Below are 17,882 nucleotides of genomic sequence, written 5' to 3'. Positions count from 1 at the left end.
CACAGCATTTGAATATTCAAGCTCAAGACCGCGTATTTCTCTTCCTGATAGGGACGCATATAAAGACTAGATGTCAGTGATGCATGCCACTACTTTTCAGTAGCTCAGCCGGACTCTGATCTCACCATGTTCATCCACTGTGACCTGCTAATACTGATGCTTGTGCTGACTCTTGATGGCCGAGGTAATTTCATTATTTTTATGGCATTACATACAATATAGCTGTATTGTAGCATGCTGTTTAATCTCTTACATGAGGAACTGCGTTCCACCGTCGGCACTGAGACGTACAGTGCGTGAGGATGGATGGTTACTTTGGTCAGTTTAGTTTTGGTCACACATGCAATTTTTTTTGGTTCAGTGCACACAGGGGAAATCATTGGAGGTCATGAGGCTGTGCCGCACAGCAGGCCATACATGGTGCTTGTGGAGGGATACCACGAGGATGGTTCAACAATATACTGTGGTGGCTTCCTTCTGAATGAGGAGTTTGTGGTGACTGCAGCCCACTGCCGTGCCAGGTCAGTTCAACCCAATTTCAATTCTGGCCCCCAACAACAACCCAGTCTCACGCATTGAGTCTGTCAAATATGCTTCATGTTGGATATGTGACTGATGACATTAATTACTTCATGAATACAGGGTTCTGAAGAAGAGAAAAAAAAAAACATACCCCCTCATAACTTCTCTGCACTTCTGTTATTTCAGGTTCTACAACATCTTACTAGGACTTCACGATCACCGAAAAAAAGAGGGAATACAGCGTTTATGTGTGAAGCAAGAATATCAACATAAAGACTTCAATACCAATGATTTTAATAATGACATCATGCTTCTTAAGGTAAAAGAAAAAATAATTTAAAAACAATTAAAATATATTGTACTTAAGAGTACAATTTTTGTTTCTCAATTAACTAGCAAATGCTCTGTAATATCCATCAATCCAGAGGTGCATTCAATTATGCCACAGATTGATGTTTTATTAAAAAAATGTTTTTTTTTATCTTTCTCTGTTTCTCAAGTTGAGCTCCAAGGCACATTTCAACAACAACGTGAAACCCATTGCTCTCGCAGGCAAAGATGATGTCAATCTGCCAAAAGCATGTTTCACCTCGGGCTGGGGAGCAACAGGAAAGATCAACACGTACATGTCTCCGGTACTCAGGGAGATCAATGTCACACTTGTTGACAACGAGGACTGTGCTAGGGCGAACTTGTACTGCGCTGAGGGAGAGGATGGACCGAGTATTGTACGTATTTTTGTAACGTGACAAACAAACGTTGGTCGACAATGATAATCAATTCAGTCACTGCATACTGTGTGTGTGTGTGTGTGTGTGTGTGTGTGTGTGTGTGTGTGTGTGTGTGTGTGTTGTGTGTGTGTGTGTGTGTGTGTGTGCTTTCAGGGAGACTCTGGTGGTCCACTGGTCTGTGAAGATGAAACTGCGTATGGTGTGGTGTGCGCCGCTTTTGGACACGGATCAAATGAAAATAAATCATATACTAAGATTCCTGAGTTCAGAGACTGGATCGATTCGATCATGAATAAGCTGTGATACACGTGTCGATTGATTGCTCAAATCCCGGCATTTTAATTCACTGTTTGCATTGATGCACTGTATCCTGCTCTTGTATACAACATTATATGCATTGCATATATTACTGCTTTGTGCATCTTCTTGTGGCCTTGATCAAATGAGAACAGTTTGTTTGTACCATCTATTAAAACAATAAACGGTTGCTTTCTCATTACTTCCGTGCACTTGTCTGTTTGAGTGTGAATTAAACCAACACAAAGACAACACTGCCTCCTTGTGAACAAAGTGTACGGATGCAGCAGGAAGAGTTTTGATTACTGAAGTCACAGCTGAAACTCTCTTCTCATGTATAAACTCTAAACTTACTCAAGTCTCTGTCTGTTTAACGGATCTTGTAATTGCATTTTTAGCAATATCTGACAAAGAGGCCAATATTCAGGATGGACACTTTCCAATAAATCAAGCACATTGTGTTTCTAATTTTGAGATTGTTTGGGCTTTAAATTAATTTAGGCTTTCAATAAGGCCACACTATTTGATTACTACTTTACATGTATCTAAAGCATACTTAAACCGTACAAATCTACAATAAAAAAGCAGAAAAATAATTCAAATTAGACCTGTTATAACAGACACTATGTCTTAATTAAATGTTGACTCTGTTGATGAGGCTGCTATTCTCTTATTGTTCTACTTACTGCACATATGTACGCTATTATGACTACTGGAGGGTTTTTCTGGAGGCAGTGTGCATCAGGGATGTGCAGTCAGTCTCACCAAAGCTAAACATTAATGTTGAGATTACATGATATCTGTATTTATTAATAATTTCATCATATTCATACTTCATAATGTTACAGGTCTCAGTTTTAGAGAGCCTGAATACAGATTATGTGTGCCTGAGAAAACAGGAATAAATGATGAAGCAGGCAGATCTGTGGCGTCTTCATTAAAAGTTTTCCCGGGCTATGTTGATTACATATTTGTTTCAAGTGCATTGTCTTTCACAAAATCACATTATAAATGTACAACAACTTAAATTAGCAAAATTCACCACACTCTATATTCACTATCCCACTTAATCACTCCATCCAATCAATATAACTGGGACAACTGGGCATAAAACCCTCTCTAATCGTTCCACAACAGCAAAAATGGACCCACAGCTACTTAAAATATCCTTGTACGTGAGACAAGGATATTTAAAAATGGCGGCGCCGCTCTAACAATACGACGAACGAGCGCTCTTACACAGGCTAACAAACAGGCACAACACTAATATATACATCTTTTGGTCACATTTAACCAACATACTTAGTGTGTCACAACTCATTGAAGATACAGATTTAAATCACTTCGTTATTTACAAATATTATGATGTGCAGGAGCCAGAAAACCCATGGGAATGTACTGCTATTCTATCATTTCAGTTAAGCTAACGTTAGCATCCGACAGTCAGCCGTAATACCAAACTCACGTAGCTACTAAACAAATACATGAAACATAAAATCTAACTAATCTTACACTGCACTGTGTCTGTTATTCTTATTTCAGTCAGTATTTTATACAAGATGAAATAAGGTATCTGGGTAAAACAAGCTTAAGAGATATTAAAGTTTTGTTTAAGTACATCAAAATACATTTTTAAAGCTTCGTATTATTTTGAGATGTTAAGTCAGTACTTTGAGAAACTAAATCATTATTTTGAGATATTTACTCATAATTCTGAGTAACTAACTGATTATTTTGAGGAACTAAGTCATTATTTAAAATTACTAACATTTTCATTATTTTGATACTTAGTCATTATTTTGCGATACTAAGTCATTATTTTGAGTTAGGAAGTCATTATTTTGAGAAAGCTTCCTATTCGTTTGAGTTACTGAGTTATTTCTTGAGATACTAAGTCATTATTTATATTTCAAGTTATGGCCACCTATTGGCCATAACTTGAAATATACTTCTGAGGATGTTAGTATAATAGATTATTCTATTTCATGGATATTTTAACTAACACAGTACATTTGACAGCTCTTGAAATTTCCCAAATAACATAAAATATGTCATTAAATACGCACTGTCGTGAATTTGAAGCTTTTATAAATCCCATTGGCTGTTCGTCGTGGGAACCAGTGCGATGCTAACTTCCGGGTTGGCCTACAAAACTATGTCATCCCTGCAGCTCTCTGCGATTATTATTATCATTATTATTATTAATAGCATACAGAAAATTGTGTGCAAGCATTGAGCCTACACCTTCCTCCTTCTCTGTCACTCCTCCTCGCTGTAATTGTCTCTGCCCAAAAGTCAAGTTTTTATCCAACAAAAAATCCCGCTTCAATCCATATTTGTTGTCATTTAACCTTTCAAGATTTCCTGCGATTGTCCAAAACTAATCGCTCTTCGGCCTGCCACAGACAGATGTGTTGTCCCATTTGTTTCGGATGATGACATCTTTATATATGATAGATTTTCAATAGAAGCTTTCACTGTAAAAAAATGACATTTGGTACAGCCCTAATATATAAAAGCCTAATTGATTTACTTACCTTTTTAACCTTTTTTTTTTACCCATTTATTGCCTTTGTGTATATTGTCTGCTGTCTGCTGATTTTCTCTTTTTATTTTTCTCTTCCTGGTGCGCCTTCACCAGACGTTCATTGTGTGTTTGTCTCTTTTGCACACTTTGTAAAAGTGAATAAAGGAAAAAAATATTTTTTAAAGGTTTGCTGACACCAAGTTTTCTCTCTCTTTGTTTTCTTGATGCTGGTGTGCCGTCGCCAGACACTCATTGTGTGAATAGCTGCGCTTTTGGACATTTTGAACGAGTGAATTAGCTGTTTGCTGCTGGTACGCTGTCACCAAATATTCTAAACTCTTTTTTTCCTCCATCTGGTTGGGCCGTAGCCAGACGGCCATTATTTGTGGTGTCAGTCCGCAAATTGTAGGAGTGAATTATCAGATTTCTATCGGTGTGCTGACATCAAGATTTCTCTCTTTTTTTCTTTGACGCTCTCTGTGTTTGGGTGTGCTTTTGCACATTTTGTAGGAGTGAATAAGCTGTTTTGTTGTACGTTTGTCCAACTACTTTAGATAATATTTGAGACTGACAGATTGACAGGTATTGCATCTTTCCGAAAATAAGGGTTTTTACATATCTACACCTGCAGTATGAGATTTATTTACACCTATTGTAAGGTGATGACCCTCTCATGTGCTTTACATTCCTGAAACTGGACCTAATTTTTAATTATCTGAAACCACAGTTAACTCTGCGGCACATCTGTATTTGTCCCTTGGACACATTGATGCTCACAAGTGGAAGAAATCTTTTTGAATTTTGGGACTGCATCAGCTTGCCTTTAGCAACACCATCAGGCAGTTTTCATTTTTTCACATAACCATATTGGTGACTGCTTTATTAAAACCTACATAAAGGAAGCAAGTACATGCACAATATATGCACATACATAACTTGTGCTTAAAAACCCATTTGGCCAAGTTTTACTACTCAAAAATATCTCCTTTACATTCAGATGAGAAAGCAACCTCTATGACCCAATGTTGAAGCCAATTTACGATCTTCTTGAGATGTAGTTCTTCTAATGGCTACTAGATCCTGGTTTTACTGAATAATTCAGAGGCTCAGGGCCAGGATAAAGGGATGATATATATTCATTTATCGTCTCAGAGCTCTTGTTGTGTCTTCTGTGTAGCAGTCCATTATGTTGACCTGAGTGCGGATGTCCTAACCTGATGCGGGATGTACTTTAACTGTAGCAGGATATACTTTAAGTATCAGTGGCTTTGACGTAACCTTGGAGTCTCTAGGGAGAGTCCTCCTCATGTAAGCCTTAGTTTTGACACAAATGCACAAGAACGGAACAATTATATCTAAATGTTTGATACGCCTTATTGAATAACCAGAAAAAACATATTGGTTGCAAAAAAAAAGAGGATAGTGCTTCAATAATGGCGTGGTGGTCCATGGTTAAACTTAATATACTTATATACTTATATACTTATATACTTGATACTTAGGTATAAATAGTCAGTTAAGCTTGAAGCTGAAGGTTTCATAACACAGCTTTATTAAATCTTTCTCCATATCGGAGCAGTAGAGCGTTTCGTTGAAGGACAATATAAGCTCGCTTCTGAATCTATTAAGAGTGATTTTAGTGATCTTGTACCACTAAATTAAAATGAACCCAGGCTAAATCCTAATCCTACTTTATTCTGTAATGGGGTAGATGGACTTATTTAAGAGGCTGTTGAACATTTATCATACTAAATGAGGTTTAGGGCTTTTAGAGTTTTCAGAACAACGGAGCAGGGCAACATGAGGACTTTTCATATTTCAGCATCGCTGCACATTAACAGCGGAAACACCACATAACAACCTACTTTAGTTACATCACCGTGATACTCACCATAGCTGCTCTGCTGGCTCTGTAGTGGATCTGCATTTCATCCCTTATTCCTGAAACGAAGGAGAAACGAGGAACAAAAGCCAGCAGTGGGGGAAAGTAACTAAGTACATTTACTCAAGTGCTGTACAATTTTGAGGTAATAACTTGTGCTTTACTTATTTAAATGTTATGTTACTTTGTGCCCTACAACCCTACCCTACAACATTTATCTGAGAGCCACAGTTATTTGATAATTTACTAGTACATTAAATTAAATTAAATAAAACAAATGATGAGCTTATAAAATTGATTGCATTTCTATCATTTTTGGGTTTAAATTAAACAATTGTTCAAGGCCCAAATAGCTTTTCAGAGAGAGAAATTCAATATTTTGCACAAAAAAATAAATCCGTAAAAATTACTGCTAATAATGATATCAAAATGTTTGCTTCCTAAAATTAGCTTCACCTTGAGCAGCCAACTACAGCAGTAAAATGCTGCTCACACATTGTTTCATCAGTACCAACCATCTAATAATGTCTCATAATATATAAGCAGTCACAGGGGACATTTTACTGCAGAACCAGTACTTTACTTTACTTGTGATACTTTTTAGTAAGGGCTGCCCCTCTTAGACGAGTAGTTAACTTGTCGGTTGTGGTTCATATGATGTGGATTTGCGGGGCCTGTGATAGCGGGGCCCAATGTGATATCTTTTCATGGGGCCCAAAGTCCCTGACGGCGCCATCGTGTTACTTTTCTTGAGTATTTACATTTCATGCCACTTTGTACTAAGCTTCAGTGGGAAATATTGTACTTTTTACTTTACAACATTTACTTCACAGCTGGTAACTACTTACATTTCAGATAAAGTTACATGTAAGACACATTATCGGTTAATAAAATATAAAAAGATGCAGTTTAGCAGAGATGCAGAGTTGTGGATATGAGCTCAACTTTGACATCATTAAAATGGTGTTTACTTCGAAATGTACCAGTAATAATACTTCAATAATATATACAGTTTATGATAAATATAACACTCTGAATTGGGTCATGTTTTCTGCTAATTGTTATGTGTATGTATACTTAAGTAAAAGGTCTTCATACTTCTTCCAGCACTGGGCGTGATACATTTACCTGGTTGGTTGTGCATCATGTCATTTATCGGTTCCTTAAACATTTTACTTCGGTGTTCCCTCACAGAGAGTTCACATTTTTGTTTCAGTCGTTTGAACAAAAGCAAATACTTTAAGTTTGGTTGCAGCATGAGAATGCAGCTCAAATGACCTCTGCCAAATATCTGTATATTCAAGGCCATGGTGAAAAGGGTGACCGTATGTTAACGAGACTGATGCTATTCTACATTAGCACACTAGGTGGCAGCACTGCATCTTGAAAAAATAACTCAAAGGGCCCTTTGCTGTTATTCAATTTGCTGCATAGTTCAGTTAAAGTTTAGGGTTGAGGAACAGCTGACACTTCACCTGTTTAGTGATCTATAGGCCAGGTGCAACAGATATTTAAATAGCAATGGCTTTCAGCATTGAATAAAGCAGGAAAATGTGTAAATGAATAGGATGAGTTAAAATGACAAACAAGTTAAAATCACGTCTCAAAGGCAGACTGTAAAGAGGTCAGAGCTACTAAACAGAAAAATGTAAAGAAAAGCATGATGGAGATTAACAATTATAACCTATTATATTATAACTGAGTAGAAATATAATCAAATACACTTGCAATAAGCTGCTTTGATCCTGGACTGTCTCTAAACTAAATGTGCTTGGTGTAGGCAATTGAGATTAGAGAGTTAAGACCACATTCAGGGTTAAAAATAGAAGTAGCTGCTGCTGTAGTAAGCACCCTGACTTCTGAACTACCCTTTTTCTACCTCAGCAGCACCTCCTACACACACACAAGTGCACCTCATGACTTCCTGTGCAGCACCACATTTTCCATTGTGGTAGATTTGAGCCAATGAAGCTTCACTGACAGCTTTAGTCAGGTGAGAACTTTGAAAAATACGCCTGTCGAGATATTTCAAGATAAATATATATATATATGTGTGTGTGTGTGTGTATGTATTTATATGTATACATTTGTATTTATGTGTATATATGCACATATTTGTTTATATATGTATGTGTGTATCATACAGTACCAGTCAAAAGTGTTGACACACCTTCTCATTCAACTACTTTGAAGAATCTAAAATATAAAACATATTCTGGTTTGTTGAGCATTTGTTTGTTTACCACATAATTCCATATGTGTTCCTTCATAGTTTGGATGTCTTCAATATTAATCTACAATGTAGAAAAAAAAAAAGAAAGAAAGAAAGAAAAACCATTGAATGAGAAGGTGTGTCCAAACTTTTGACTGGTACTGTATATATATGTGTATGTGTGTATATATATTTGTGTATTTATATGTTTATATATACATATGTATACGTATATATGTGTGCTGTTTTATATATATTTATATATATATATATATAAATACACACACACACATAGATATAGATACATGTATATATCTATTTGTATATAATATTTTTGCATTGTCATTCATGTAATTGATATGACAGAAGGGGGCACTCTAAGCAAACCTATTGCAGGATTCTTCATGCAGGCTGGAGTCTGGACCAGTACTTCCTCTGAGAGGTTCATTGACTGCAGCCTACAAGTGCTGTGTATCCTGCACTTGACTCTCTGTTTGATGTTGATTGCTATTCTGGAGCCGCGGCTTTGCAGAGGCTTCGAGTTTTGATGCTTCAGTGGTCGAATTTGACTGTGATGCTTTTTTTTTTAAAAATTACTATATCAGATGAATATTTAATTTATGAATATTTATTTTTACTGCACAAACACAAATCAATGCACATTTAAATACCAACAGATATATTCCAGATATAACAATTCAATCCACATGAGATGAATATGTGTGTGTGTGGGTTTATTATTCCTTCTACCCAGCATCATGAGGCTCACATAAATGTAGCAAAACCGTCCTGACCTGAAAGATAATGATGCGAAAAAGCTGCACCGTGTGCCTTTAAGAGGCAAGATCACATTGTTATTCTGGGTTTGTCCACAGGCCGACTGTGGAGGTGGACAGATAGTGGTTCTGAGGGTGGTGTGTGTGTGTGTGTGTGTGGAGGAGAGAGAGAGAGAAAGGTGTGGGTGGGGGCGTGTGTAGGAGTCTCATAATATGAGTCTCCAGGGGCCGGTATGGATTAGAGAGAGAGGACAGAGAGAGAGAGAGAGGAGAGGAGAGGAGAGGAGAGAGAGAGAGAGAGAGAGAGACACCGCAACGTGGATTAGATGTCCTTTGGATGCATCCCTCGTTTTATCGCACGTCCAAGGAGGCAGAGATTGATCCCCGTGTCTCCCCCGTTCTCCAGGACGGTGATGCCGGGGCTGAACACTCAAGGCTAAGCTGCCCATTAACGAGCCAATAATTTGTGTCATTATGTGAAGTCTGCAGCTGGTGCCGCTGATGCGCTGCTCCTCACATGTCAGGTCTGAAGACCGAATAGGAGTCTTAGCGCTGCTCATTATAAAAGCCGGCCTCTCATCCCGACTCCTTTGTCTAGGAAAGCATGCGTGGCAGAGAAGGCTTGGCCTGGATACCTTATTTATTCCCTCCTTTTTTTGAGACACAGCATGCTCAATACAACAAACAAAAAACAAAAAAAAAAAAAAAAATCAATATATTAAGTGTTCTCGAGTATGCAGAGTGACGTGCTGCCATTCCCACTCTATGCCTTTGGCTGTGATTACAGCTAATTTGAATGATTGAAATGCTTCCATAGTGGAGCTGGAGTGAGTGAAGTGAAGGGCTCACACAGATGAAGGGGGAGGAGGCGAGAAAAGGCTTGGCTCTACTCCAGGTGGAGGAGGTGAGTCATTCCCCACACAGATAGACAGTCTATCAGTGTGTGTGTGTGTGTGTGTGTGTGTGTGTGTGTGTGTGTGTGCATGTTGCCCAAATCGTTGTCGGGAGAATAGAATAGTGCTGTGAGCAATCGGCGTGATAAAGAATGAATACCACTGTGTACATTGTGCATCTGCGTGTGTTTGTTTTTGTGATTTTTTTTTCTTTTCTGTGCAGATTACAGTGGGTGTCTCTGGGTAATCTGTGCGTTCTGCAGATGAATAGTGACTATGTTCTTTAGGCCAGCTGACTCCAATACACAAAGTAGGTTACATTCATATGGCTCATGGTTGTCCCGATACCAGTAAGGAAATGCCCCTGATACATGGCAAAATTGCTGGATCGGTCTATGCATTGATCTCATATCACGTTATGTCATTTATCAGCTCAGAGCGAGATGGCGAACTAGTTAGCTACTTCCATCATCATCTCCGGAAGAAACGATGGCTGCGTCTAAAAACAATAAGAGTTAGCCATCTCGCTTCTAGGGGGATGTTACGTTAGCCAAAGCTAGCAACTTGCAATATTTTACACCTGAAAATCTGCCAAACTAGATAATTAAAGACTTTAAAGAGTTCTTTGGCATTTATTTTCTCTATTTGTTCATGTTTTACGAGGAGTTTAACCTGAGCCAGGTCGTACAACTGTGATAGTCACCATATCACATCAATACAGGGTTAGTAGAATACAGCTGTTAAACAGAAAAAGAATATATAGATGTTAGTTTTTGGACGGAGTATCGGCCTAAAACGCCAGTTTAGTTATCTGGATCGGTACCTGCAAGGAAATAATGGAACAGAATACCTGCAAATAGGAGCTGCAGTAGATTCAAATAATGATTTGATGTCTCTGTTAAGTTATCCTGTTTCATCTGTATTTTTATTTGACCTTTATTTACTCTCTTTACTGAAAGAGGCCAAAATAGCAACACGTTTGTTTAATCTTGTGTAGTTGCACACGTTTCATTTATTGTGTGCATCTGTGTACACTTGTTTGCAAACTCCTGTGCATGTGGCCAATTTGTTTGATGTTGCAGATGCATGCTGACTGTATTTTTGGCCTCAGGTGGGCGTCAGATTCATGTGGTCACGGCATCAAACTAGATGAGGGCAGCTAGAAGTTTCACTCGCGTCTTGTAAACGTAAATCTGGAAACGAGATCACTCGTCTCAGTTTCCATGTGCGTGTGTTTTCTTGTTTTATGTCTGTTTCATCAACAGGAGAGTCTCCTGATTCCTTACTCGTGAGTAAGTCATGGACAAAGCTGCAGATCCTTTAGCTCCGATGCATTAAAAACATAAACGCACACAAACACCCACCCACGTTCAAATGTTTAGGCGCACACGAGTTTCATCATTGTTCCATTTTGCTTCTGAGATTCATGCTCGCTTCTTATCAGAAGGTGCAGACACACATCTCGCCATATTCATAAGGTATTGGCTGCTAGCAAGTTGCCTACTTGTCATCCATCAAGGGAGGGGGGTATACAAGGAGGACATTCTGTTCCAGACAAAGCAAGCAAGCAATCATACAACTCTGCTGCCTTCTTCCACCCCCGCCTGCCCAAGCACCCCAGCCCACTAGCCTGTCTCTTAATAACTCTGCCAGACTGTCTCTGTTTTTACATCTTTGTATCCATCTATCTGTTTCTTCCACCAACGCCATTGAGGAAGAGCAAATAAAAAGTTGTTGTCATGGAAACCTGCCGTGCCTTTCCTCCTTTTCCCCCCCTCATCAACCCCCACTCCTCAGCACACATGCACGCACACGCACACACAAAGCTTTCTTGCATGAATTCAATAAACACTTAAGAGAACAACTTCTAGAGGTGATGCATAGGAAAAAAAGACTGACGCAGAGAAACACTAGGAGGTACAAGCAATTGTAGAAAGTTCAAACCACAACGCTTCAGCCTGTACACATGATATATAGGACACAACTTAAAGTAAGGATTCTGAGTTGACATTTTCAAAGGACCATCTGATCAGTGTCACCATCCTGAGTGACCATTAAACAACAAAAAAATAAATCTTTCTGTATGTTGATGTGCAGGAGAGGAAATCAGTGGAACTTTTCCAAATGAGTGAACGGAACATTTCCAGCTTGAATGAAGACCGAGGAATCTGTTTGTTGTTGTTGTTGCTGTCAAGCCAGAAACATGATTGATGTCATTGCAAAACCACAAAGCTAGTAACACTGCACAGAAAAAAGGCAATTGATATACTGAGACTCTTAAGCAGCCAGAAACTGGCTTTTTTTCATAGCTTTTTCCAATTTGAAATGGTTATATACATTTCTGTCACATCACAGATTAGCAGCATAGGGCAGCCATTTGTTCATGATGAACATCTCCCGATACAAATCTCTCAAACTTGGTGTAAACGGTTACCAGCTACTAATTTAAAGAAACTCAGTGGTGATACTGAAGGTGAGGATATCTCTTGATTCTAAGATGCATTGCGAGAAAATGTTTTATTTACCTTTATGTGCTCAGTGTGATAGTCTTTGAGAGTCTGTGGGGAGATGCAGTGACGTCAGCTAGCCGCGTGGCTAATTCACACAGTGTAACATGTCATAGGGATTAAAGGCAGTGCCCTGTCTTAGAGCTGCTATGTGAAAACGTAATGCAGATGAATGCACACTTGTAGGGGTTTATGTTTGTGTTTGAGACACATTGAGACGCATGGAGAATCATTGACAGGTGAATCGTAGTCAGATTGTGAAGCCTCTAGGTGGTACCTTCAAGGCCAAAGCTTGTGATTACGTTTAACCAAACACTGAAATTGCTCCTTGACGGGAGGACAAACCGGAACGTCCCTTTCTTGGCAGGCCGCCGAAGGAAAAGTGTAGTTTTCAGACGAAATAGCAGCTGGTGGACTGATGTTGCTGCTGCTGCTGCTGCTGCTGCTGTTGTTGTTGTCGTCGTCGTCCCTGCGGTAACTACGTTTGGTCCTGAGGAAGCCGGCTTCTCTTCTCATCTCCAAGGAAGGCTGACACATAAGCACATGCACACGCACACGCACACAAACAATAACGCAGGTTGTCGTGGGTGTGTCCCCTCCCCAGCTGCTCGTAGCGCTGACGCACATTCACGCCGCCCCCCCCCCCCTCCGTGTACGCCCCTAGGAAGAGGGCACACATCCCGCAGGTCTCCATTCATTCAAGGTGAGACGCTGATGACATGACAAGTTGCTACCATGACAACGGTTGGTTGGGTAAAGCCGTGCGGCATGAGCCTACATGTCGGCTGATAATGAAATCATCCCTCCTTTCTTCTCTCTCTGGAACAGAGAAGAAAGAAAAAAAAGAAAAGCTGACTGTCACGGTGTTCCAGTGCTTCGTATCCTCTACCACTACACCGTGTTGGGTTTTTTGGAGTGCGTTGTTGCTCTCAGGATCAGACACGGTGTGATTTGAATGTGAGCGTGCCAAAGGATTGATGAGCCTGCACTTCCCAGCTCTGTCCTAATGTGAGGCATTGAGCGTGATTGGCATGCGGAGAGAGAAAATAAGCCAAAAGAAAACAGGAGAACAAAGTGTTTGTCAAATTAGTCGATCATCCCCTCCCCACACCCCCCAGACACAGCGAACGTATTTGATATGATAATTATGTTTATTTATCTTCCAGCTACTTGTTACACTAATTAGACTTTAACAAGCATATTAGGTAGAGGTCTGCATGGGAGAGACGCTTTGCTTGTCATGTTGTAGACGTTTGGGTTTTTTTCTCATTGAAATGCAATCACCAATGATGAAATGTGCCTATAAACAATCTATAGTCGATATTTAAATCAGCGGGTCTGAGAGGTTCTAAAAGAGAATCTGTTTCCTTGTGTGGCGATGAAGTGCCCGTGCCCCTTAATTTGCTTATAAAGATATTTATTTTCTCCAACCGTTCCAGTTCGCTCACCCGGCTCTAAATATCGGATTCAGACGGACTGCCGCCGCCGCCGCAGCCTGTAGATAAGAAGATACATAGCTGGTGACATTTAAAAGAAGTCACTACCCCCTCATCTGCCTGTTCATTGTCAGCGTCCTCCATGGCCTATAATGAGAACGGGCACGCCCAGGCCATTATAAATAGTCTGTGTCCTGGTTAAATGCAACACCTCTCTTTGGGTGCTATGATTCACCGTGATTCATGCCAGTGTGTGTTCTCTCTGTTCTCACTGATGAGCCGGGTGACCGAGGGGAGGAGATAAGGGCTGCAATGGGAACATGGATCATGGGCGTGTGTGTGCACGTGCATGTGTGTGTGTGTAGGCCGTGCCACGCGTGTAAGTGGTAAATTGAACACAGAGGGGAAGAGATGGAGGGATTGGAAGTGCACAGCTGAGGTGCTAAATTTGTCAGCCCACTTCTGGGCCCGCTTTTAGAAGGAAAAAAAAAAGGGCTACTCGAAGGAGGCAGCGAACTGAAATGAACAATCATTTCCTCCACAATCAAACTGCAATGATACATCGGGAAAGTGTGTGGCTGCGAGTGTATGTGTGTGTTTGTTTGTGTGTAGGTGCAGCTACTTAAAGCTGTTACAAGGAACTTTAATTTTGTGTTGATTTTGGCGGTCCCTGTGGACAAAAGCGGAAGTGTTTTCCGAGCACCAGAGTCCCTTTAAAAAACCTCTGATTTTAACGCTGCAGGGTCTGACAGTGTGCCCCGTGCAGACCTGGTTCTGTCTCTCCTTCTTGCTATCGATGAATTGATGTGAAAGCCAACCAGGCTCGTTTAGCTTCTAATTATTTACAGATATCATTTGCAATGCAGAGACGGTGTGCATGTTTGTGTCCGTGCACACTGAATTCTATTGCACACCAGCTCCCAGTGGCCATGTGGGTGTGTGGTGGGCAGCTCAGAGTTACATTAATAGCCAAAGGGCAGGCAGGCAGGCAGGGAGGGAGGACATAGACAGGAAGGGGAAATACAGTTTGCTGGTCGCCCACCACTTCCTGTGTGTCTCCTACACTCGCAGCCCACGGACCGGAGCCAACCTCCAAAACCAGTCTGTTTGCTTGCAGCGCGACGGAGATAACACAGAGCCCAAAGGTAAACACCACGACAAAAAGGGCGAGGAATGCCTATGAAGAAAAATGGCAATGGGTTCGTCACTGTGGGTTATGCAAGTTATGCAAAATGACTTGCCCACGCTGCCCTGCCTTTTTTCATTTTCTACTTGAGGTGAGGTAATTAGGTGTAACAATAACAAAATCACAGCAGGTGACAGGTATTTATCTAAAATGATGAGCCGTCTCTCAACGTCGTCCTGTCACCACACGATCCAAGTCCAATCACAGTGAACACAGTGGAACAAAACTTTAACCTAGTTTGCAGTGCAGTCAACAAAGCTGACACTAATTCCCCCTTTTAGAGAAAACAAGGAGCATTGCAGTATCGAGACTCATCCAGCAGAGGTCCTTCTCTCATTGAGTGTTGTTAGTGTCTCCCTGTCTTGAGGTGGGGAACAGCAGTGCATAGGTGATGAAGGTGAACCATAACAACAATATAGGGATTCCAGTATTTCAGCTTTAACAATGTAAGCAAATGAGCAAATGTTTTTGCGAGATCACAATGTACTAAATTTCATCTTTTCTTTTTTTAGAATCTTATTTATTTTAAATATGACAACTCTGCACACATTTTAGTACCTTTCACCCCTCTTAAGGGACTCAAAACCACCCGCCACTGCTGCCAGATCAGCCGATAAGAAACCCCCGGTTTGCACACATACTGTGCTCTGGTAAGAGGCAACCCCCCCCCCCCCCCCCCCACCCCACCCTGCCCTTCTGGGATCCCACATCCCCATTGAACTTTCCACCCACTCACCAAGGAATGCAGGGAAAGGGAGGGGAAAGAGGGGGCTGCAAGAGGGGGAGACCAGAGCGGGGGGGGGATAGAAATGTGGAAGGGAGGGACGAATGACGAAAGAGAGATGCATTTTGAAATTCGGCCATGATAAACGGCCCTCGTGATCAGACTGTTTGTGTGGTAGTTGGTTAATGTGAGAACAGCGACAGGAATGCAACGATGAAGCCGGCGATGACACATCGTGTAGGTCCGCGATGCAGAAGCGGCCGTTTGAAAGTCCCCCCCCCCCCCCCCTCTCTCTCTCTCTCTCTCTCCGTTACTGAACAGGTGAGGAATGACATGGACAGGAAAGGGCGTGGGAAGAAAACTAGGACAGACACACGCATGCACACACACACACGCACACACACGTCCGCACAAACTGCACATGCACACACACATGAAAACATATATAATTGTCTCGTGACATCGTGATGCGTCAGAGTCTTTTTTCAGCACTTTGAAATTGATTGTTTATCCGTGTGTGATAGGAGTTGTTATTGTCCCCCCGCGGTAAAACACCTGTTTGTGCCACATGACACCAAAAAAAAATATCCCTCAGGTGCTTGTTTCATTTTGTTTTTTCACCACCGGAGTCTTGTCAACAAGTTGCCGATGCCTCTCGCTGTCCCTTTTCTTTCTCTCTCTCTCTCTCTCTCTCTCTTTCTATCTGCAGACTTTCTCAAAGGGCCTCGGCGCCGGATGAAAGCAGGTGCCTCGGTACGCCTTGCATTGAATTAGGAATTCCACAGCGTAAAGTGGCGGCATTGTTGATGAAAGGTTAGAGCTGTTTCAAATTCTCCCCTCCTAAATGAAAAGGCCCCTCTCTCCAGCGGTTGAACAAAAAAAAAAGAAAGGATGACATTTTGGTTGCATCAGCTGTGTATCTAAAGTGTCTGCCGCAAAATGCCAAAACGATCAAAGCCAAACGGGGAGGATAATACGCACAGAGAGCACCTAGGCGCTCTTTGTTGGGTTATCTGCCCACAAAACCTTAGTCAGACCTCATAAAAAGTCATTACGCCCCTCGTGATAATTCTGTGAATGCTCCCCCCCCCCCCCCCCCCTCCCATTTAATGATAAACATTTACATGGTGGCAGTGAAAAGGAATTTATCAGGTCTTTGCATTAGGGATTAGATTCGGTGGCTGAATTAGTGTCTGTTCAAGGGCAGAATGGAGGATTGGAAGCTCAGTGGGTGGGACATGAAGAGATTTCATAAGAGGAGGCAGGTGGTGGTGACACAAGACATTAAAGCTCTCTCTCTCTCTCTCTCTCTCTCTCTCTCTGAACACACCTTTGTGACATATTGCAGATGTGAATGGACAACTTTGCTCTGAGCTCTAGGCTGGAGGATAAAGGAGGAGAATGTTGCTTTTTTTTTTTTTTTTTAAGGCGTCACAAAGGCGCAGGATGTCGGGGGCTGGATCATTGACCTTTATTGTCATTGCCCTCTGTTCAGGTCAGCCACGCGCACACACACACACACACACACACACACACACACACACACACACACACACACACACACCCGTCTACCTCTCTCTATTGTTCATTGTCATAAAAAAGCAGACACACTATCTGGCTACCTGCCGGCGACTCCGTGTATCCACAGTGACTCACACCGTGAGGGCTCCAGCACTCCGTGTTTGCTCCTCTTGCACCCCCGTCAAAAGCAGGTAATCAGGCCAGAGGTCCGGTCGTATGTGAGGATTATCAAAGGAACACGATGTCGAAAAGGTAAACTTCAACCTCTGCGCAAACAGAAGAGGATGTATTTGCTTTTTCATGTGAAAATCAATGGGCCCAGACAGATGGCGGTTTGTTTTCCTCACTATTTACTCCCCGGCTCCCTGACAAAATGCCCTCTGCCCGCCCCTTCCTGGGCTGACGGTGCACAGGTAAGAAGAAAGCCAACCCCCAAATGGTTGACAGATGTGCGAGCTACCGCCCTATTTCTTCCACCTCCTCTATAAAACCCCCATCCCTGCTGTTTGACCTAGAGACGGCAAACAACCTTTAAAAAAAAAAAAAGCTTTTTCCGCCTTATAAGCTACTCCACCAGATGAACATCTTTATCTTTATCTTTATCAGAAACATTGGCCACCTAACACTTTTAGAAAAGCCAACTGGAAACATTCCGCCATCAAGAAACA

The 17,882-nt window shown here is 41.3% G+C and overlaps 1 protein-coding gene across 1 annotated transcript; it reads left to right on the top strand.

Annotated features, from left to right (window-relative positions):
• Positions 1-89: 89 nt before the first annotated feature.
• On the top strand, positions 90-1,742 carry LOC129095009 (granzyme B-like). The gene is made up of 5 exons (XM_054603349.1): positions 90-184; positions 362-521; positions 709-841; positions 1,023-1,250; positions 1,407-1,742. Exons 1-5 carry the CDS (start codon positions 127-129, stop codon positions 1,554-1,556), a joined length of 729 nt encoding a protein of 242 aa, XP_054459324.1. The 5' UTR covers positions 90-126; the 3' UTR covers positions 1,557-1,742.
• Positions 1,743-17,882: the final 16,140 nt, after the last annotated feature.

The sequence above is a fragment of the Anoplopoma fimbria genome, chromosome 8 (genome assembly GCF_027596085.1).
Source record: "Anoplopoma fimbria isolate UVic2021 breed Golden Eagle Sablefish chromosome 8, Afim_UVic_2022, whole genome shotgun sequence".
NCBI classification, from domain to species: Eukaryota; Metazoa; Chordata; class Actinopteri; order Perciformes; family Anoplopomatidae; genus Anoplopoma; species Anoplopoma fimbria.
This window is presented reverse-complemented; position numbering and strand designations above follow the sequence as displayed.